Raw genomic sequence first — 23,086 nt, 5'->3', positions numbered from 1 at the left:
TATAATTATTATTATCATAATAAATATTCACACAGCCCTTTAGCATTCAGCAGGCCTGTTTAGATAAGTTATCTAAATTGTTCTTCCCCTAAAACCTATGTATTATTAGTCAAGTCCACAGGTGGGAAAATTACAAACTTAAGGAGTTAAAGATTTACTCCAAGTCTGACTTTTATTCCAACACAGCCACACCACAGAAATAAACCCTAACCCACCATTGTCGGAATTCTAAGCAAGGCTGGGCATTAGCCTATTCTAGACATGGAACCTCCCAAAGGCACCAGGGTGGCTCAGTCTTCCATAGTTTTAATTTGCACTCTACATACCTAGATACCAAGTAAGCCTTGAAACAGGTCAAGTGCTCAAATTATAGAAAATGGAAAACAAGACAAAAGATTAAGAATATTGTGGTGAGCAACAGATGACCACAGAAATAATGGAATGATGACTAGATGCCTAACACTAAGCCTGGCTCTCTTAACAGATCCCCTCCCTGGGATGGCAAGCTCAAGTCCTTTCTTACATGTATACTAGACTGGGTGCTCCTGGGGTTGACTTCGTGCCCACTGTTAAAAGGCAGATTGCTTAGTTAGGGTGTTTGAGGTCAGGGTACTGCCGATTAGTAACCAATACAGTTGACATTTTATCATAAGGTTATTACACTCCCTTAAATGAATTCCTTAAAAAGATTTGCCATACTAAGTCAGCATGCATGCTTTAGGGACCACTGTGTGCTTTGTATAACATAATCCCTTGGGAACTGATCTTGTCTGCCCTGCTTTTTGGTATGCCTTTATGAACTGAGTACCTGGAGACTGAGCCAAGATGAGGAGCTGGGAGCCACTTGTTCTATATACGGACTCCGAAGCTGCTCTAGATTACACAGTTAAACCTTCAGAGATATCTGTCAACTCACGTCTGTCAGCGCAAAAACCTCTTCAGAGTGAGCTGGATCCTGAAAGTGAACCTGTTGCATGCTGTAAAGAAAGACCTAACTATCCTGGCTTTCTTTATTATTTTTAATTTTAAAATTAATGAAGGCCTTGGTGTACCACCCTGGTCATTACAAGCTAAACTGGCCACCTCACACGCTGGCGCACATATCCATTATTTCCTTTGGCTAATGTTAGGCACTCACAGATCTTCAAGGCCAAAGGAAGGAGTTGGATACAAATTATATGAATCAATAACCTTCAATCTCTGCTAAATACCTGTCTGAAGAACTTCAGGGCAGTTACACTAAAAATAACTGCTGTTGCACGAAACACTCTTAATAATATGGAGTTCTAGAGAACGAGATTAAAAGGAAAGGTGCAAGAAGCATTTCCTTAACAAGAAATAACTTTAAAATAAGGTTGATAATGTAAAGAAGAGTAAACTTGAACAGGAATTCGGCAACTGTCTTCAAATTCAGACTTTAAAAGACTATAAAGCCACAGAACACCAAAAAGTATAGAAGGCTCAGCCACTACTAAAGTTTCATGTGCTTATAAAGCTACTTAATTATAAGGCATATGGTGATTCGGTGCCTATGACTGTGGGCCAATTTTATTCATAGCTTTCTGACTGAGAACCCTGAGACACAATGCTCACTACCACTCTGTATGTCCGTGTCCCCAAAGTTCCACGTGAGAAAGCCTGGGAAAGCAAGGCCGCTCATCAAAGGCTAATCATAGATTGCTTTAACTGATGAAAAACTAGGACTTCGCTTCTCCACCGTGGCAACTCCTGCGGTTTGCACAGCGATCGCAGGTGAAGAACACGGTTTTAAGATGAGTCACTGTTGATAAACCCATATTGGGGGCCGGCGGGAGGAAATCCGAGCGCCCCGTCATTCCGGAGGGCGGCGGCAGGAGAGGAAGCGGCAAGGGAAACTGGGAGAAGGCTCGGCCGGGGAGGCCAGCGCCGAACCGGGTGGCCTGGCAGGCTGCGCACCAGCTCCCCAGCGCCGCGCTCCACGCCCACCGCCCTGCACGCGCGAGCGCCCGGGCTCCCAGGCCTGACCCGGTTCTACAACCCCGGAGCCGCTGCAGCCCCAGCCCCTCCCGGTCCGCCCCGGCGGCGGCTTCTCCTGGTGCAGCAATGAAAATGGACCCTGAGGCTTATGGATCCGAGGCTCCCATTTTTCCACTTCGCCTTTAAAAACGGGGAAAGGTACAATATTTTACTCTTGTGTCTAGTTCTGATCGTACTATCCCCGGAGCCACACTGCGTCTTTATAACTCTTCCGAAAAAAACAACAAACAAACAAAAAAGCACAATTAAAAATAATAATAATGATACATGAATGAATGAATGGATGGATGGATGAATGAATAGAGCCATAAAGGTAATAACTGATTTGAGGAAATGCTTAGGTCTAAACCATACCAAGCTTGCATTTTGATGTCTTTGTAGTATCCACAAGCTACAAGGTTGTGCAGACCCCATTCAGAGCAGTAGTTCCCCAAGAGTACAAATACATTAGGAAACACAAAGCAAGATTAACAGGATGGTGCCGGTGCCACCTCCCCATGTCATTCAACAACTTCTTCTTACCAGGGTTTGCTGAGCACAGCCTTTTTACTGTAATGGAGCCAGGAGAGGCAGTTACTTATGCTTCTGAGTCAGTCAGAGTCAGTCTCTCTCTCTCTCTCTCTCTCTCTCTCTCTCTCTCTCTCTCTCTCTGTGTGTGTGTGTGTGTGTGTGTGTGTGTTTACTAGAACTGCAGCTATCGTTACCAAAAAAATTTTATTTGTGGTATGTCTAGATTACTACTGTCAACATTTTTAAACATATATAAAGGTGACAGTTTATCTCCTCACAAGGAATTATGGCTTAAGGAATCACAGTGCAACAGTGCAAATATGACAAAGTTGAATACTCAAAAATCCACTGTGTAAAGTCAGGCATTGTGGTGCACAACTACAATTTCAGAATTCCTAAGGCTGAGGCAGAAGGATGGGAAACCCAAGGCTTTGGATATATGGTGAGGCCTTACCTCCAATAAGTAAATAGCTATTACTATATGATCCTGCACCTGGAATCGTGCTCATCCACCAGCAGAGGACAGAACAGTTTACAGATTTACAGAGCCAGACTGAATCTAAATCCTGACGCCATTGGCTACCCTTTGTGGTCTGGACAATATGTAACTTCCCAAAGTGGTCCCGCCTCAGATTCGGTTGCAGGTGGAGACGAGACGCTTAGCTGACATGGCAGTAGCCTTAGTGGGGCGCTTTACAAATGTGCTCCATGAGTATCAGGTTAAGGTGTCCTCTAATGAGAGACAGCTCTCCTACTCCGCGCCCTTTACTCCCTGCAAACCTGCCTCACCAGTGGCTTCCCTTACATTCATCAGTGCTGGCTGCTCATCAACCGAAGAAGTTTTTCGGGCTTGTAGCTCATTTCTATGCAAACTGAGTCCAGCCACTGAGCGCAGTTTGCATGCCCTCTGCTCCCTGATTTTCACAAGTGAAAACGAAGTCCAACCCATTTAAGAATGTCCTCCTTCATATCATTAAAGGGCACCACACAGCTTTAGCTGACAGGAACCTAGCCCAGCACACATGCTGTCCAGCTGGCAAATAGAGGCATCTTCATCAGTATCCACTCCTACATACACTCTGATAAGGAACACTTCGATGAAGCCAAAACACACATTTCCTTCCTCTATTTCTGCTTTTAGCGGACATGAGAGCCAGGCAGTCATCTCAGAGATTATGAAATGGCAATGAAGAGATTGTGTTTTAAAGCCACCAAGGCTACCAGAACAGCAGGGCTAAATTTTGCCTACTTGCCTGTAACCAAAAGTATGCACTCCTTCAGTTGTGGAAAAGTACAGAGGATTTTAAAAACCCCTACTTATTAACCAGAATGCACTTTTCAGGAGAACTCTTTCTACTGTTGCTTGTAAGATGTGCAAAAACAATACAGGCAGACAGACACACCACTTCACAAACCCAAGTATCTCCTTCAAAGGATTTGTAAAGTTGCTAATAGATAAAAGGTGACATCAGAGTAGTATGCTTGAAAAATGCAATTAGCTAAGGTTCCTGGGAAGCTTTGGAATGTTTGGTTTCTAAGGAAGAGGCAGATACATTGGACTGGGAATCTTACAAGTGAGTCAGCCACAGCAGCAGAAGGAGCTCCCTGGTAGGCACATCCTCTCCTGGAATTCTCTGCCACAGTGCCCTCTCCATAGGGCCTTGGAAATATATAATTAAAATATCACGTAATAAGTTTTTCCAAAGCTGCTTAACATCTAAATGCTAAGTAGAGTCGTTTAATTGAAGGGACTTCCCAATTTTCAGATAAAAGAAATGTTTTAGTTAGAAATAAATAAAATCACTTAGAAAAGATCCAAGACCCAGTGTTTACAGAGAGAGAGAGAGAGAGAGAGAGAGAGAGAGAGAGTGTTCAGTGTGGTTAGTTGGCTTTAAGATGCAACGAAAAGTGATTAGTGAGAATCAAATATTCAGAAGCCTTTGACAGTCTTATTCCAGCATGAAATCACTCCATTAGCTATAATCACTTAACACTTTATTGGTTGTTTGTTGGGAAAACGTCTGTATTTTTTAAAAGCAAAGAGAAATCCTTTTACTGCCAGAACTGGACATTTTTTTAAAGCAATATTAGCTATGGTTCTCCTTGGGCATAAAGAACCTCACCCATCACGGACCACACTGGGTCTCCTGAGGGTGCAAGTTCTCATTGCTCCCTTAGCACTGAGGCATGAGACCTGTTTACCGGGCACTTTCACTGTGAAACCAACGCAAAAGTCACCTTTCAGTACAGGACACAATATTCGTGCTGAAAAGAAGAACTAAATGTACAGAAGTTCAATTTCACATATCTGACCCTTTATGGTGGAGATTAACATCACCACCCTTGTTATCTTTTATAATCATGCAGCACTGAGTAGACCAGTGTGTCAAAGGCGGTACCAATAAGGCACAAGATGGAAGGTAGTCTTGGATTCTGCTTTTCTCTCATTTTCGAAAGTATTAGAGCTTCCCTCTACCTCAGTTTTCTAGAACAGTTCTGCTTGGTTAGGTATCATTAATCATTAAAATGCAAGATTTGAAAGGACACTATAAAATACAACACGCTAAGCTGTAACCAGTGCTATTATACTTTAGGAACAAAACACCAGGGCAAATTTCAAGCAGAGTCTACTAATTATGTAGCACCATATAATCCTATTACTCTCTGAAACATGACAATCCAACTTCACAAGCTTCTCAACCTCAGAAAGCCCTATACTTTTCTGGATTAAAAAAAGAAGAAGAAAGAAAGAGAAGAAATATTCTTTCTCAAGTACCCACTTAGTAGTACATTTTTAAGAAACTACTGAGATGATTTGGTTTGGACTCCCTTTTCTTGGGTTTACAATGTCAAGAAGATTCTTATTTGGGCTATGCTAGAGCCAGAAATGTAGCCCAGTTCCAGGATGCTTCGGTACAAGTGGAAGATCTCAGGAGAAATGGAGAGGATTGCTTTAGGTAAGGCTGGATGAAAGGTGTGTCATAAAGACAGAAGAGCATTAGCAAATGTGTTTGAGAATGTCCGGGGACCCATGAGCACTCACTCGGCTGAGGACAGAATACATGGCGACCTTCAGATAGAACTTGAAAATCACAAGCCTCTGGGAGGAGCTGAATGCCAGCATGACAGGAGAAACAAGAAGATGAGCAAGTCCTGAAGGAAGGTGCAGGCTGATGGTGTTGGCATCCAGAGGCAGGTTGGGAATAAAAGGGAAGACTGGGATTATTTCATTCAGCTGAAAAGCTGGAAGCATAAACTCCTCAAAGAAAGGAACAGACGTTCAGAGGGAAAAAAAAAATCAAGGACAGACGACTAGAAGGGGGGCTGAACCACAATGCCCTACTCACTAAGGCCAGAGAGACACAGGAGAGGATGGCTGGCCAGACAGGCTCATTTGAGCATTGCAATCACATGGAAACTCCATTGGGGCTTGGCTTCTGTGAAGCCACTGCTGGTGACTTGAGCGCATCACTGTCAAGAAACAGGGAAGCCTGGCACAGTTTCTCTGCTGATTTACAAGAAAAGAGAACCAAATTCGGGCATCCAATATTTTCCCTACTCTCCGCTTATTTTTGTAGGTGGTTCAGTTTATCTTTTATCTGGAAAAAAGAAAAAAAAGAGAGAGAGAGAGAGTCTGGATTCCACATCTGACTTGGAAACATTGGAATCGATAAATCTCAGAAAGCAACAGTTTTTACTTATAAGGACAAGTAAATTAAAAGGAGCCTTTCAGTTGGAATGGGATTTATCAAAACTGTTTAAGGAGTTGTATTCAGTATTGGTGAGTGTTCCTTAGATTCCATTCTGCTTAAATTCCAACCTATTTCCCACCTTCTGTAGCCATAGATTACCTACAAAGCTGTACTTCAGACTTTTCTTACATTCTGAGAATGCTCTATAACCAACTACAACTGGATTATAACCCATTTAACTACCTTCTATAAAACATCTAAGACAGTCTTTGTTCACAAATATGTGTCATGAGAACAAGTATAAAATGGTTTAAAGACTGCCTGAAAAGGAATTTGCTTCAGTAGGTTAATACATTAGCATAACTTCGATTTGAGAGAAAAAAAAAAGCGTGCATACAATGACTTTTTGGGAGAGCAGACTGCTTAAGAAAATGCAATCACTCACCATTATATATCCTCAAGTAAAAGAAGAAAATAGGTGTTTAATATATGGAGAGGGAAATGAATTGGAAAAACATACTTAAGACAAGATTTAAAAAATCATTGAGAAGAACTTGGGGAAGAGAGAGATTTACCTATTTTTTGCTATAATTGCATCAGGTACATATTGATATTAAATTATGACTTAAAATCAGAGTAAAATGGCAGATTCCACAATACTGAGATAATAAATGAAAAGCACAGAAAAACTTGATGTAAGTTAAGTAAGGGCAGAGGAAGGGATTTAGCCATCAGATAGTACGATTGCGCACTCACGGCTGCACAAAGGAGGGAGATACTATTTGGGGTGACCTGAACCATCATCAAAATGGCGAACTCCTCTTAAACCACTCCCTTGTATCATGATTCAATTGAAAATTTCTAACAAGAAAAAGATGATTATTTTCTACTAGGAGACTGTTTCTTTAAAGGAATACCCATAGATAAATTATGCATAAGAGCTTTCACCTGAAAGAAACATCAAGGAGAAAAAAAAACAACCAAAGCAAGGGGGAAGAAAACAATAATAAATAAAAACCACCTGACATCTGGCTGAGACACAAGGCAAAGAAGGGTCTTACAAATGACAGCATTTTTCTTCTTAACCTTGCAAGCAAGAGGAATGAGGTTCAGGTTCACAGCCTGGACCAGCCTGCAGCCCAGCCCACTTCCAGAGCCTGTCATGTCCTCCTGCTTTCTGCAGAGTCACTTCTGGAACTGTCTGAGATAGAGCCAGGAATGCAGAGTTCAAATCCTTCCTTCATGGCATTCAGCCTTGTTCTTAAACTCAGGGCAGGCACACTGCAGCTATAACCAGTCTGTGTCCAGCTCTTATGAGGGACAAGGTTGTATTTGCCCTTTAAAAATGCAGTTGTTACTATTAGATATAAACCCTGAGCAAAAACAAGGAATTTAAGGTATTATTATGCCTCATAAGTTTGTTAGGGAATTCTGTACCTCACATACACCAAATGAAAATTGACTTGATTAAAATCAAGAAAAAAAAACATTAATTATATCCATGTCAAAATCCATCCAAGTCAGGGCTAAATATGTAAAGTGAAGAGATTGTAAAATAAATAAATAAATAAAATAATCATATCTATACATTAAATATTTCATTTTACCGTATTTGAAGCTGAAATGTATCTATCGTTTGAATTACAGGACTAAGAGGGAAAGCGTTTATGAAAAAAGTTTTTTCCCCCTTTGTTCTTTTGATAAATTGTTTTTGTAAGTGCTGAGAGGTTTGTATAAAATGCTATGAACCCTTTCTTAACCACATTCAAATAAACTAAGCTTATTTTTCAGGCTCAATGTCAAGGATACACTAGATTAGCATATAAAAATTCAAAGTACTAACTCAAATGGACCATTGTTTTGCTGGGCTTTAATATTGTTAAATGCCAAAAGTATTTTAAACTAAAGTGAAAGGTAACAGATTTAGTGGGCATGTCATAATTAATTTTTCAGTCCAACAGGATTTTATGTCAGCAAATTTAAGGAGGTTCATATCATTAAAGTGTCTAAAACGAACACCAAACCTAAATTTTCTGTAGAAACTCTGACATGTGATAACACTATATATATATACATATATATGTATATATATATATCTCACACCTAAAACTCAACAAAACTATATATATATGTATATGTATGTATATATATGTATATATATATATATATAGTGTTGCAATTAAGAAATATATCAATGCACTCGTTATATAAGCACCAAGTTCTGTGTACTAATGACAAACTAAATGGCAATTTGATTTTGTTTCCATACCCATCTGCAGAAAGAAACACACAAAGATTAAAGAATCTTAAGTATTAAGCAAAGTTTCTGAATAAGCCTGGAAACTGTCTACTGATTTACTTAGATTTATTTTGGTGATCATCCTTTTAGTAACATAAGGAAAACCTGTTACTGAATCTCTAGGGAATTTTTTTTCCCTTTATACATCAAGATGGGCACACAACAGTGGAATAGTAATTTAAGGAGTTTCTAACATCCAGAATAATATAGGACCCCATTATCTTTCTGAACACACATGGATTACAGAACAAAGATGAAGACAGATCACAACAGAGTCCTGGGTGACTGACAACTGAAGGAAAGCCAGCTATTGAGCAAAGGACCTTTCTTTGCTCAGGGTCCTACTTCTCTGTAGGACCTTTAGTAAAAGATCACACATATAGACTGGTCTTTTAAGGAAATGAGAAGGCCATACATTCAAGCATACTCACTGAAGTCTTCGGGAAATGAGATGGAGAAGATGTTACAGAGCAGAATCACAGAACAAGGAGAGTTCTGTCAGAGGCCAGAGTGCGCACTGCATGTCACCTCAGGTGATTTAATTCATTGGACCATCAGTTCCCTTTATTAAGTGATTTCCTTATTGTAAATCGATTGAAAAGGTACATTCATTTTGCCCCTGAAATTCAGCCATGTAACATATCATATAACATATCATACATTGTCGAAATAAAGTCAACCTACTATTTCTAAGGTGCTATTCAAATGAGTGAATCCCCCCCCTCCCCTTTTTTTTTTCCTACATAGGAAAATGTGAAGAAAAAACAGAGCCTCTTAAACTTTTCAGTGAAGTACTTACAGTGAAGTACTGGCTTCAAATTAAATCTAAAAGTACCATTCTGATTTCATTATTATAATTCAAATTTAAATTTGTCATTTCAAAATAACACCCAAAACATGATTTGGAGAACCTTACAGTATCTTAATTCCTCAATGCTGAGAAAGCCCCACTGGAGAGTTCTGGCTAAATTCTTGCCTGACATCACAAGAGACAAAAGAGGAGGTAACTGCTTGGAGCATTCTCATCTCCACCAGTAGAGACACAAAACTACTTCTAAATACACTTCATTGGAAATTCCAACCCTGGTGTCTCTGGGCCTATTCCTTCTTCCAGGGAAGAGTTTTCAGGAGAGTGAGTTTAAAACTCTGTGCGTCCCTCTTTAGGGAGAAGTACATCTATTTCAAATGGAAACATTTTTTTTTTCTCCTACATATAAACAGGACTGTGATTTCCCTATGGCCAGGGCCTTCTTTCTGTACATAACTACACTGTGAGAATGCCTGTCATCATCATCAGTAGTCAGGAAAAACATACAGGTGCAGAGAGACTTACTTTTCTTTACAATTAAACACCCTCCACACACACCCCTAAAATATGTCACAGGGAAGTCTCTCTTCTTTATAGTGGGAATTCCAACCTGATTCACTGACGATGTTTCCTATTTTTCTCTTAATCCTGGAGAGTTCCAGAAATTGTTCTTAAATAGAATTCAAAGTTGGATATAGTATTTTTCCCTTCGATGAAAAGTTTAATACACAAGTATAAAATATAACTGATACTCAAACAAATGTCATGTTCTTTTACACCATTCACGGATTTCAGTTAGCTCCAATGATTAAGTATGTGACTTTTCCAAATCACTCCTCCCTGGAGTTAAAGTAAAAGTGTGGACTGACACGGGAAATGACTTCTCCCTGTAGTGACTCCTTACAAATGACCAAAGTATCTGCCAGGGAGTACTTTGAGAAATGTGTTGCTCGTGTCTGGATCTCTCCTGTATCAGAGGTTTGAAAAAGATGGCATGACAGAAAAAAAAGAAGAAGAAGCCAAATCCACTTAAAATGAGTTTATATTTTACAGGAAAGAACAAAGGATCCACTATCTAAAAAAAAAACCAAAAAAAAACAAAAAACAAAAAAAAGAAAAGAAAACAAAACAAAACACACACACACACAAAACCAAAACAAAGCAAAAACCCTATAAAGGTTAAATATTTCCTCTCCTGAAGCCTTAAAGGGGTGTGTGGGGGAAACCTATGTATTTTGAAAGCAATGGACTTCAAGAAATAGCATTTAAGCAAACATTTACCTAAAACTCAACCCAGAAGTTAAGATGTCAATTTGGTAATAACAACACATTTCGTTTGAAAAATCAGAAACTGTAGAAAGACCAAAATTCAAGCTAACATCCCTGTGATTAACTCTAGGGTTGCTTAGCCAAGAGCAACTTTCTGCACTTAAAACATAAAACTGTCAGTTTCCTCTGCTTGGAGACAAAACACACAACGAGCAAACATTCAGTGCTGTATTTCCTAGACATGAAAGACAGAACTAACTTTAGTGATCTCTCTGGCTATTTCTACCTATTTTAACACTCGGACCAGAGAGACGGAAAGTCAGCAGCAAAGCCCCAAACTTCGGACCCACCTTAGGAGACAAATAGTATTCGATTTTATGCTATACCCCAAACCTTGATGACAATGTTGTCAATCGTTCATAGTATTGTACCAGCTCTCTGAACAAATATGCTAGCAGCTTGTGCCCTGTGTCATCGACTATCGCTACAATAAACAATTAAAACTCTCAGAAGACCTCCAAGCGCTGGTAAGGTGATAGTTGGCTTTACCCCTTGGAGATCTAAAACACACCGGTGAGCATTGCCAAAGCCCTCTCTCTTCCCGACATCAAAATAACATACATCGCAAGCATCAGCTGGGATCGAGTGGTCCAGTTCACACTTACAAACTTGGGATGCTGAGGTGGTTAAAAGCACTAAGTGAAATTGCCTTAATGTTTTTGCCAGAAAAAGAAAGTGGTATTCATAATTATTTCCAAATTATATCACGGTTTTATCTAATTTCATTCAGTGTATTTCGTCACATGAACTCAGTGGAAATGACCTGCTCAAGAGCAAACAATAAAATCAAATTTTCCTTTAGCAGTATGTAAGCTTCTATTTCCTGTGCCACTGCTCTTAAAATATCAATATAATAAAGAAATGAAGATGTAAAAAGTCCTCCAGCAAGCACCTCTGTCCACTAAAGGGGCAAATTCTATATCCTTACAAAACTGATAGAAAAAAGGAGAAGGGGGGAGGACCAACTGCTGGTAAAGCATGGTGTAATAACAGAGACAGCATGCTTGGCCTCAGGATAATTTTCTTCAGCACCCTAAAGTCAGCGATATCGTGTGGCCCTGCTTGCCCTTCTGAAACCCATCAAGAGGATTTTCAGAAAGGAAGGATTCTGGTTATGGTTTCAAATGCCAAATTAACTTAAAGGATCTTCCAGTCCTGATAGAAAACGGCATAGTAGCACAGCAGAAGCTACACACAGAGTGCTCTCTGCCACGCAAAGCCAGAACTCTAAGTGTGACCCCACTGGGGTTTATGTAAAATTCTCAAGGACCTCAGGCTGAGGTCAAAGTTTGCTGTGTCAAATATATATATATATATATATATATATATATATATATATATATATGTGTGTGTGTGTGTGTGTGTGTGTGTGTGTGTGTGTGTATATATATATATATATATATATATATATGAATAAAAACACATGCTTCAATAATGCCTTACATCATCATGGACTGGACAGACTCCACTCCCCTTTCTGTTCAGGCACATTTCTTCTTTAAAGGGAACCAAAACTCTGTAACAGGAAAAGGGGGAGGACCTGCTTACACTACTATCTACCTATCCTTGTCTATTTCTAATGAAATTCCATGTCCGTCACATTGTGGAATGTTATTCTCAGTGATACATGAACCTTTCAGGGAGTGGTAAGAGCACAGTATATTTAAATAAATGTCAGCTATGAGATAGTGAATGATTCCTGGGATAAAAAAGTGCAGAATGTATACATATAATTAATTGTAAACAAACGCAACAATAAAAGATTAAGACTGTTGGCAAAGGCAGCATGCAAGACCATGTGCATAGGTCTATTTATAAAATGTATACATATGATTTTCTTTCTTTTCTTTTCTTTTCTTTTTTTTTTTTTTTTTACGTTTTGGACTAGTGTTCTGAGTGACAGCTTCCCGCTTTATAGTGTATCAAAGTGTTGTTTTTTTTTTTTAAAGCAATATGTGTTACAAATAATTATGGCATTCTTTCAACACAGTAAATTTTCGTAAGAAGTAGAGCATTTTAAAACAGATGAAGACTGAGAGGATAAAGGGTAGGGGAAAACAGTTTACTGGAACTGGATCGTGGTGGCAGCAGATTTCCTACTCTAATTCCCCCATATCTTACATGCAAAGAACTCAATTTTAGTAAAAAGGAAAAAAAAAAAAACTGTTCTTAAATACTTACTCAACAGTGTAGAATACTTCATGCTTACAAGGTGGCTTTACCCAGGTTATTTTCTAGAACTTTCCTATCTCCGCAGAACTAGGGAGCAGTGTTTGCAATAACCTTTACAGAATATTTGCATCTAGTGGTGAACATAATCATTTTAACTATTTGTTTAAAAACTTAAAACTATAGTACAAAAAAATATCATTATCAAAATAAAGAAAACAGATGAGGTATAAGGGACTCAGAATTACATTTAAAAAATTGGGAAAAAGAGAATACGCATCGTAAAAATTTAGTAGTATGGACAGTGATTAAACTTAAACTATCTACGATTAGTCTTAACTTCTGTCAACTGAATAACATTTAGAAGTACAGTGACCTAGATTCTCTTTCAGCCATCATTAAAAACATCACAAGTAAAGCAAAGACAAGTGGCCGCCGTTTTCCTAGGATCACTTATCTGTTCAGAACGACTAACTATTGAGAAACCAATGTAGTAATCTTCCAGAGCTAAGATGACATGTGGGTCATGACATCGCATCAAGTCGAATATGTTGCTCACTGTTTAAAGTCAACCTCGCTTGCATTGCGAACCAGTATTATAACCAATTTAACTCTTAAATGGGCTCTGGGATGCATTAAATAATTGAAAAGGACATGAGAAAGATTAATGTGATTTAAAAAAAAAACAACAACAACATTTAGTTTGATAGATTCAAATACAGTGACTTCCAGCACAAGAGCACACAAGCATATGCACATACATGTGTGTACTTAGAATCATTAAGTCGGAGATGAGTGTGCTGTAGTAATCCTAGGATATTAAGGGTATCCCTAGGCACACAAACCATATCATGTAATAGAGAAATCTGATTCCCCAAACCAACTGTGTAATACATATTTACACTGTTTATAGACATATCTCTAATTCAGAGATGAATGCATGGAAGAAAAGGTGTTGCAGTTCACACAAGTGCTCAGAAAGCCATACAGTAGGACCTAATTACAAAGAACACGTCCTATTATGAACTTTCACTGATGTGTAAAACTTCATAGTCTGTCCAAACTCTATAAGCAAAACCAGCTCTGAGTGAAAATATTTTCATCCCTGTTTTCTACACCTATGACGCTTTGATTCTTAAATAAGTTATCTGTTGTCCTATGTTGTTATAATGATTCAACTTTTCAAAATAGTAATATCATTACTTCTAAAGATTGGAGCATACACGTCAGGGAACATAAACGTCTTCTATTATACTACTCATGATCACAATTATAAGTAAGTAATAGATAAAGGAATCATTGAGATAAGTAAGACAACCACACTCCTTTCAAACTAAAGAAAGAGAAGTAACAACAAAAGCTGTAAGCATTAAAATTTCGTTCTACTGCTATCAACGATAGCAGGGTTAAAGGGCAGACAATGAATCATCTGTTTATTTAAGTGCTGAATAAATGGAATATATGCTAAGTTCTGAACTGACTTTAAAATATTTGGAACATTTTCCAGAGCCTATTTTGACTGTGTCAATTACCTAGTTACCAACGTTGTTGTATTATGTTGCTTGATGAACTAGGACATCCAGCAACCCCAAACCAGTATTACAAGCCCAGCAAATAGCATCACATTTGGGTGACGCACAGAATCCATCACCCTAGGGAAAAATGCATGGGCTCCGAGTACAGAGTCTTTACATGTTCCATGATATTTCTGCATAACGTTTTAAACCAATAGAATTGTAAACTGTAAAGTGCTAGCTTATAAAATGATATCTTCAGACAAAAAACAAAACAAAACACTGTCACTCCCTACAGAAATGAGACTTTTTCAAAAATGTTCTCAGAACATTATTTAAGATACACAATGAGGGGGGGCAGTTTGATTTATAGAGTGGTTTTTTCTTTTTCCTTCTTCTGAAATCTCTTAGTAAGTTCTAAGTACATCTAAATACTATGGGAATGACTGATTCATTATGTTTAACCGTCACACTCACTTCAAACTTCTAACTTTTTAAAAACAAGTCATGTATCTCTTTAAACGATTCCAGTTCTGTTAAAAGCACAGCAGGTCATGATTTAGCACATTAAACTCCACCATCAAGGTGGATCTAAGAATTACATACATAAAATATGGCTCCAAGAGCATGCACACATTGCTGCAATAATTCAAGCACAGTAGAGTTACTGTGGCTGCATCAAACATCCACAGACTTTAGACTATAGGCTTCCTCTTCCACTATAGACAGCTTCCTAATAAACTACCAAAGAATTTCACAAATCAAAATATGTTACCTTTGTTCAAACAATACTGCTGCTCATTATATAACAGAAAAGACCATCCTTAATCGCTCAGGAACCAGGCTAGTGATAGATGCTCGGAGTGGAGGTGGCGCCGAATGGTTTGAGGCAAAACCGAAACATATTGTTTAAGTAAACCTTAAGGGGAGGGGATCATATGCGCAATTGATGGATTTTTTTTTGTATCATCTTCCACAAAGCCTCTCCTACCCCTCCCCACTACTCCACAGTAAACAAGCTGCTGATATTAAAAGACTCTAGCTGCAAATACTTCACTCTGCCTTTTTTGCTTCTTTCAAAACTTTTTAACTATCCCCAATTTTGAAACGGCAGACCAATATTTATTAAATAAAAAATTCATTTCAGGCATACCTATGACTTGAAATTTATGCTTGCAAACTCTCTATAACATTATTAATTAAATAAAATCTGAATTCAATAAATCTGCACTATGTTGATACAAGCAACACATAGCTTAATTCTGCTACTTTTTCCTGGAAAAAATGTTTAAGCAAAGAAGCTGTTATCAAAGGAGAAATCTGTCGGATATGAATTGAAGTCTGTAGCTCTCGTAGTAGAAGCTGAGACCAAATGAAGTAAATTAAAACTATCTAAGAAGGGAACACTCAAGGGTCTGGAGTATGCAGAAATATTTTGATAATTATAAATGTATTAATGACCAATCTTCCTCTGTGAGACACCTCATTTCATGGTATCTTATTCCTTAGAGGGTCTCTAGATATGGAAGGGGTAAAAATAACTAGCTCTCACATGAAATCTGGTATTATTACAACAAAGACTTAAACTTCAGCAGCAGCTTTCATGAGGAACATCGACACTAAGTTCTGCCCCACAAACGGGAAAGAAGGCCCTACTTTTGGGTGGAGCAGCTTTTCCCAGGGAAGGAAATACTGACACAATTTTTTTTTCACCCCAGAAAGACTTTGGTCCTTGCCAACTTCTGAAGTTGGCCCCTGACAATGAATGTGATCAAGGTGTCCCTTAAGCAGATGAAGTTATATTTGCCTGTGCAAATTCTACAGGGAAGAAAACAATTATTAAAATAAAGTTAAAATACAATGTGATAAATAAGGTTTACGGGTGCCATTTAAATTTTTCAAGGTGAAAAATGCAACACTTCCAGTAGGAACAAGCTGACCCTCGAAACTCATGTTTTCAATATAAAACTGCATTTTGGGAACATTTCATCTATTTTTCCTTCCTCTGAACATAAAAATGATTAATGTCACAATTAAACCTCCATATTTTAGGCTCCTGGTAACAGGTGTGGCATTCTCTATATAAACATATTCACTGACCTGTCACCATTGATAACCTTCATTAATTAATTTCAATCGAAACAAAACTTGTTGGGTTTTTTTTTTCTTTCAAATACTAAAGAAGTAAAGTAACACAAACACCCATTTCCCCCGCAAACTCCCAAACTGTTTAAATGGTGGTAACCTCAAATGCACCAGCCATCACCGAGAACAGCTCAGGAGTTAGAGCAGAGCTAAGCAGGAACGAGTTTTAATAACAGATTGAAAAACAAGAATAAAAATAACTGTATCAACGGAGCTTTTCTTCCTCGGGCCACAAGCCCGTTTATACTTGAACTTTTTTTTTCCCCTTTTAAGAAAAAAATAGCATTTTGGCCACCAAAACCAATGCAGAACATTATTAAAAGTTAAAAGCTACCAATTACTTCTGTCTGTTCTTTTAAAGCAAAGTTTGGCATGACGTCAGTTGGTTTAGAGAAAACAAGAAAGAGAGAGAGAGAGAGAGAGAGCAAGAGAGAAAGTTTCCTACTTGTATAAACTGAACAGCAGGGAAGGTGTCGAGCCACTTGTAAAGTATGTACTGCAGGTTTTTAAAGAGCTAGCAACATCTTAAAAATTAAAAGTAATTTTTTTCTTATTCTTTTGAATGTAACATGCTGTACGGCCAGCCTTGATGCTTGTATTTCAATTATACCTTGAGTCAAAAACTTATTTCAATGATGCTTCAGATCTGAAGTACACTGATAATTTCATCTTTGTTTTTGGTACTTGGAACTGCGCTCTGAGAGGTCAAAAAGAGATGGGATAATAAAAAGAACTGTGCGGCAAAGTTACAATGGTTCCGGTAGCTATTATCTCTAGCAGGCTTCTCTGGACTAGCTTTTAACAATCCAAATAATGTTCAGCATCTTATGAATTCAGTAAAAGCGTTTCCTTATGCCTCAAGATCTCTTTCCAACCCAAATCAATTTCTCCATTATTATATCCTACAGAGAAACAAACCAAAGGTTTGCAAATTCACTTCCCAGGGAAACAAGGGTCATAGAGTGATATAAAGACCCCCCCCCCAACATGGGCATAACTGCACCATTTGAAGTGTCACTTATGAAGGTTATCAATAATGGAATTTTTAATGTAAATACTTTGGAACAACTTACGTTGTAAGATAAAACAAGCTGATCTCTATTTGCAACTAAGCAGTAGTCAAAATAAAATCTTGGCATTTTGGGGTATTTCAGTAGACTGATCAAAAAGTTGAGGAGAAAAGTGATTTTGATCATGTTAAAACCAACTGCTCAGTTTCTAAAATGCAAGTAATAATGTAAAGCATGTTAAGTCTTTTCTATACATGAGCATAATAAGTATACTTGGAAAATGATGTTAAATTTCAGCTCGATAAAGTAAAGTATCTTTATATTATATCTACAATGGCTCCACTAGATCCCATAAATCCTGTTATGACAACACAATTCACTTCCACATAGCCCCAAATAACATGTAGCTATCCCATAGATATGCTGTATATGTATGTCTGTATATGTTATTATTCATTCCCCCATAGCTCAAAAAAATAATAAATAAGGAAGCATAACAAGAATAATTAGCTATCAGCAGCATTAGTAATCATAACTAGAAAAAGAAGAACGAGAAGTCTGTTACCTGAAAGCTGGGCCAAGGATGAACAACAGGAAGCAAGCTCATACAACTTGCCTGTTCTTTATCAAATTGATTGTAACTCATGAGCTACATACAATATTTGAGTCAGAACCGTCTGAGTTTATAGTTTTCTATGCCTGCCAAAAACAGATGCATGCTACCACACTAGCTGTCCCGAGGAAACTAAATTAAGCAGAGGCAAATACCAAGTGGAAAGTTGTCAGTGTGTTGAATGAATGGCTTCATTTTACACACCAGAGAATATCTTCATGAGGATATGTTTTAATGGGAGCCAGTCATTTTATTTAAAGTTCATCGCTTGTTTCAAAAATAATAATTTCCCTTGAAATCAATTATAGACACCTGTCCACAACTCTCTGAAAGTCTATTTTGTTCTATGAACAATAACACAGTGTTTTGATATTATTGTTTGCTCTCAAAGGATGTATTAAATTAACAAAATTATATATATATATATATAACTTTTGTTACTTTTTGATAATATATATCAGAAAGCCAGTTATCCATGCTGACACCAATTTCAAATTCAAAATAAAGTTCTAACTCAAAAACAAAGTCTGTTGCAAGTTTAAAATTTTTCAGCAATGTCAATTTACTTCAAAAAATAGCTTAAGAGTTTACAAAACCTCACACCGTGGCCTTAGTTCTTAATAGAAAACGCATATATCTTTAGAAGCAAATAGTGGCTTCTCTCTGTGCATAGCCTCATATAATAATAATAATAATAATAATAATAAATAGCAACATTAGTAAAAGCACCATTAAATACTTTATCTTAAGAGCAACTTTCCCACAGATGCATTCACATCCCTGTTGAGGAGGTTTTCTTATGAATGAAGATTTCCCTAATTGTTTTACAGAGACCTATAGTGAAAACTAGAATAAATTCAGGAGTGTTATATGACTTAAAAGAAAAGTAAAAATAATGCCAAAAACAACATGAGGGCACATGTAAGTCACTCATGATTAAATACACACCGATTTGGATGCTAAACTGGTTAGTATGAAAGTATGTAAAAATTTATGTAAAATTGTTCACAATATGAGTAGTCAAAGTGTGGAGCTCTGAATTCAACTCAGGATTCACAGCCACTCCGGCAGTCTCTTCCGCACCTTTAATGCTAGCTATAACAAAGGACAAGAGCCACCCAGCAGCACAAACACTAACAGAATCTAAAATTCAGAAGTGGCAAACTTTTTTCCTAGCTACTTTCTAAGAGTTATTTGGAGAGTGTCAGACTTAGTTATTATGTATGTAAAAGTATTCTACACAAACATAGCTTACCATGCAACAGGCATATTGGGAGACCATGAAAATCAGCTCACCAAAGGTAAATAATATTTTGCCGAGTACTGATGAAGGTTCCCAATATCTTGCAGTTAGAGAAATCACAGCAGAACAGGCATTAAGACGTGATTTCCTCCTTTGCAGTTTTATTTTCACCGTACTAATATCTAGACATAATCATCAAACTAGCATATTCGGAGCCCTGTCTATTTAACTGACTGGAGACGTTTTGACCTCAAGAGTATAGCTTTAAAAGGAAGTTCTGAAATCTTACAGAAGGATAAACATGATGAACATACAAGTTTAACTTGTGAAGTTTGAGCATGCCATTAATAAACTTTCGCTCAAAGGTTTAAAAAAAAAAATCCTCAGAATGTTGGTATCATTTCCAGACTGTCTTGTCAGCATCGAAACTTACAGGAAACGCTTCATCTTCCCATACAAACCCTGTATTTATTCACAACCCTGTCATACTTGGGGAAAGGAAAAGGGGGAAAAGCCGCATGGTGATTATTTTAGAACCTCTGCTTTTCTGCACCAATACTGCATTAACTGAGAGAGCCTTAGAAGCAAGTGAACAGCAAGTAAGAAACTGCCCAGCACTGAGATTAGAGACTTTCATTCTCATTTTGCCCACGTCAAGGACCTGCTAGCTGCAGTACTTTCCTGACAGTCCCTAACATGTTTAACTCTAGCAGCCTTCTCAAAATGATCAACTCTTCCTAAAGCGTGCAGCGAAGGATCGAGATGCTACAGAGGCTGGTGGGTTTGCGCTGAAGAGTTTACAGCACTCCAAAGGCTTATAGGGGAAAGTCTACTTTAGTTTTTTCTTTAGGCTTGAGTAATCAAATTTAGCTAACCAGGCCTAGAATGATCACTCCTTTGTAATCTTGTCTCAGGCCCTTATCTGTATTTTTGTTTTTGTCCTATCTCTTCCAGGCCCTTGCCTGTTCACCTGGAGAGCATACACAAGTTCAATGAATCGGCCTAACTTGTCTCTGATTTGTCTCGCGGCCAGTCTCTCTTCACTTACCTTGTTTAAAATGCTAGCGGTGATTTCCCCAAACCGGATAAAGGATGGATATTCTATCTTAATTTGGATTCATCATTAAATCCATAGCTCTGACTCAAAAACTTTCAAAAGATCAAATCTGAGGCCTAAAAAGATATGGGGAAGTCAGCCAGGTCTTAAATGTAGTGAGTCCAATCAAGGTTCTCTCTGAAGCCCTCATAAGTAAGTCCTCGGGTCCTCTCACTTCAATGGCTTTAGGATCCTAGAGCCATAAAACAGTTAGTGACTTCCCTGGTGAAAGGGGAAACGCCATCATCTCAGACAGGTACTCACAGAAAAAGCTTTCCCAGCCTCAAAAACAGTTTGCACTTCAAACAGCTCCCACCTCTGCTTCACCCTCAAATTATTCATGGGGTCCTATAATCCTGGAGTTATTTGGAGGGATAGAGGTGTTTGCCTTGGCCTTTCAAAGATGCGTTTCAGACTCTACAGCCCAAACAGGAACTAGACAGAAAGCAAAGAGCCTGTCTGCCTGCATGTCCCACCGCTGTCAGGCGTTTAATCACCAGCCCGTGTCCCCTGACCCGCTCGACACATGGCGCATCAACCGCACCGCAGAGGAAGTCTGCCCCTTGCTCAGCCCCTACGGAAGCGCTCTGGCTACAAGGCCCTGCCTCATGGTACCGACAGGGCACAGACCCCTGGGCCCAGGCTGCCCTGAGCTGCCCAGAGACGGGTATATCAGGAGAGGATGCCACACTCTCTCCCTCCAGCCCCGCTGGGCCTTTAAGGGAAAAAAGTTTGAAGCCTGGCTTTACAAACTAAACTCTTCAAAGCCAAAGGCAGTCTATGCTGTTTTACCACTTTGTGGGCCACTCCAAGACCCCTCGCAGAAACCCTCCCTACCCTCCCAAGTTCACCCAACTTACTACTCTGCATGCCGGTGCCTAGTCTGCTCCCCGTTTGCCAGGAGCCCCCAGAAAACTTGCAGCAGCGGCGGCGGCGGCCCCTCGGGTCCAGCCACCTCCAGATCCTCTGCTGCTCCCGGTAGGAGAGAATTAAAATCAGCCAGCAAGAGACAGCGAGGGGGAGTGGGGCTGGGAGGGGGAGGGGGCACCGGCCTGAAACTTCTTTTTTTGGCAAATCGGGATTTGTTTTTCCTCCTCCCCGGCGGCTGAACTTGACCCTCCTGACTCTGGGGGCTACTGCAGTTTGAAGTCGCTCTGGTTTCCAAGGCTCAGATGCCTTAGACCCAGCAAAGAGAAAAGAGGAATTGGGGGAGTGGGGGTGTAAAGGGAACAGAAGAGAAGAAAGAAAGAAATCACACGCGCAAAGGGGGGTGGGGGGGAGGAAGAAAGAAAATGCGTGTGAAACCCGAGAAGCCTGCGCTTGGCTTGCTGCACACTCTCTCCCTCGGCTGTGCTTTTTTTTTTTTTTTTTTTTTTTTTCAAAGAAAGTCACTTTTAATTCCCAGGGCTCCCCGCTCGCGATCGCCCACATTTTGCGCACACTCGCGCGGGCGCAGCGCTGGCGGAACGGCGCCCCGGCCGGCTGAGCCCGCGCCCCCCGGCCTGCCCGGCTCCCCCTTACCTGTTGATTAATCGTCAGGAACACCCTCCGCAGCCCGAAAGATGGTGGCGCGGCGGCCAGAGCCATGAACCGTCTTCTGTTGTTTGCAGAGTTGATCTTGGATTATTGGGGGGGGGGGAGAAAAAGGTCTTTCCTGCCTCCCCCCCTTTCCCTTCCCTCCCCCCCCCCCCCAGGAAAAAAAGAGAGCGCGAGAGAAAGAGAAAGGAAATAGAGCTAGGATGTGCCCGGTGCCGGGTGGGAAGAGGGGAGGGGGTGTTGTTGGGGTTTTTTGTTGTTGTTGTTGTTGTTTAAAAAAAAAAAAATAGGCAAAGGCGAGAGAGCGATGAGGAGGACGCGAGGTCCCGAGCCACCGAGCAGCAGCGAAAAAGAGGACGCTGGAGATTGCAATGAGATCGGGTCTTTATCAGAAATGTTATCGCTTGTCAGGACCTCACTCTCCGCGCATTACGTCAGTTTCAAGACACCAACACTATTAATATCAAAGGAGCCTTCGCGGAGGAAAGCGCCACCCCAGACCGAGCTCCCTTAAAGAGACAGGCGCGTCCCCGCGCCGCCGCCGCCGCCGCCCCGCCCGGCCCCGAGCACCCGCCGCCGCCGCCCGCGGGACCGGCCGGCCGCACCAGCCCGCGACAACTGGGGACCGCGCGCGGCTCGTCCCGCCCCGCCCCTCCCCCACCGGACGGGCTGGGGGAGGAGGGAGGCTGTGTTGCCCTGGCCGAGGGCCTGGAGGCCGGGACCTACCTTGGGGGGCGCGGGGGGCAATGCGTGGCAGCCGAGGCGATGCTGCCCAGATACTGGAGATGCTGTCCTGGAGAATGCCAAGAACTCTCAAAGTGCTTTTTACCTTTCCCTCTAGCTCTCAATTAAAGGACGCAGGATTGTGTGTGCGTGTGCGCCCCCCTCCCCCGCCCTTTATCTGTGGCTGGAAGTCCTAGGATACCTCGGCCGTGGTCAGGATTTCCCAGGCTTTGGATGGTAGGAGGGCTTCAGGAGAACAACTTGAACTCTATCCTGAGTTAGAGAAGTGCGGACTGAGGTTGCTATGGTTTTCTGAGCTGAGAAGCCAGAAACTCAATGGGTGCTTTAAGGGGGTACCACGAAACAGATAAAATGGGGACATT

At 40.0% G+C, this 23,086-nt stretch overlaps 1 protein-coding gene across 7 annotated transcripts in view; it reads right to left on the bottom strand.

The window, feature by feature from the left end:
• Trps1 (transcriptional repressor GATA binding 1) overlaps positions 1–22,850 on the bottom strand; it is a 233,451-nt gene extending 210,601 nt beyond the window's left edge. For 2 of the 7 annotated variants that reach the window (XM_029469680.2, XM_029469687.2), the window contains exon 1: positions 2,981–3,045. In XM_029469680.2, the coding sequence (XP_029325540.2) occupies positions 2,981–3,035 (55 nt within the window). In that variant the 5' untranslated portion in view covers positions 3,036–3,045. Of the gene's footprint in view, positions 1–2,980; positions 3,048–20,396; positions 21,237–21,304; positions 21,710–21,965; positions 22,099–22,706 lie in introns of those variants that run through there. The other 5 variants (XM_029469683.2, XM_029469682.2, XM_029469681.2 and 2 more) reach the window with 5 other exon arrangements.
• Between the last annotated feature and the right edge of the window lie 236 nt (positions 22,851–23,086).

This window comes from Mus caroli, unplaced genomic scaffold (genome assembly GCF_978045245.1).
Source record: "Mus caroli unplaced genomic scaffold, Mus_caroli_1 scaffold_16, whole genome shotgun sequence".
NCBI lineage: Eukaryota > Metazoa > Chordata > Mammalia > Rodentia > Muridae > Mus > Mus caroli.
The sequence above is the reverse complement of the archived record's forward strand: the minus strand, read 5'-3'. Positions and strand labels throughout refer to the sequence as shown.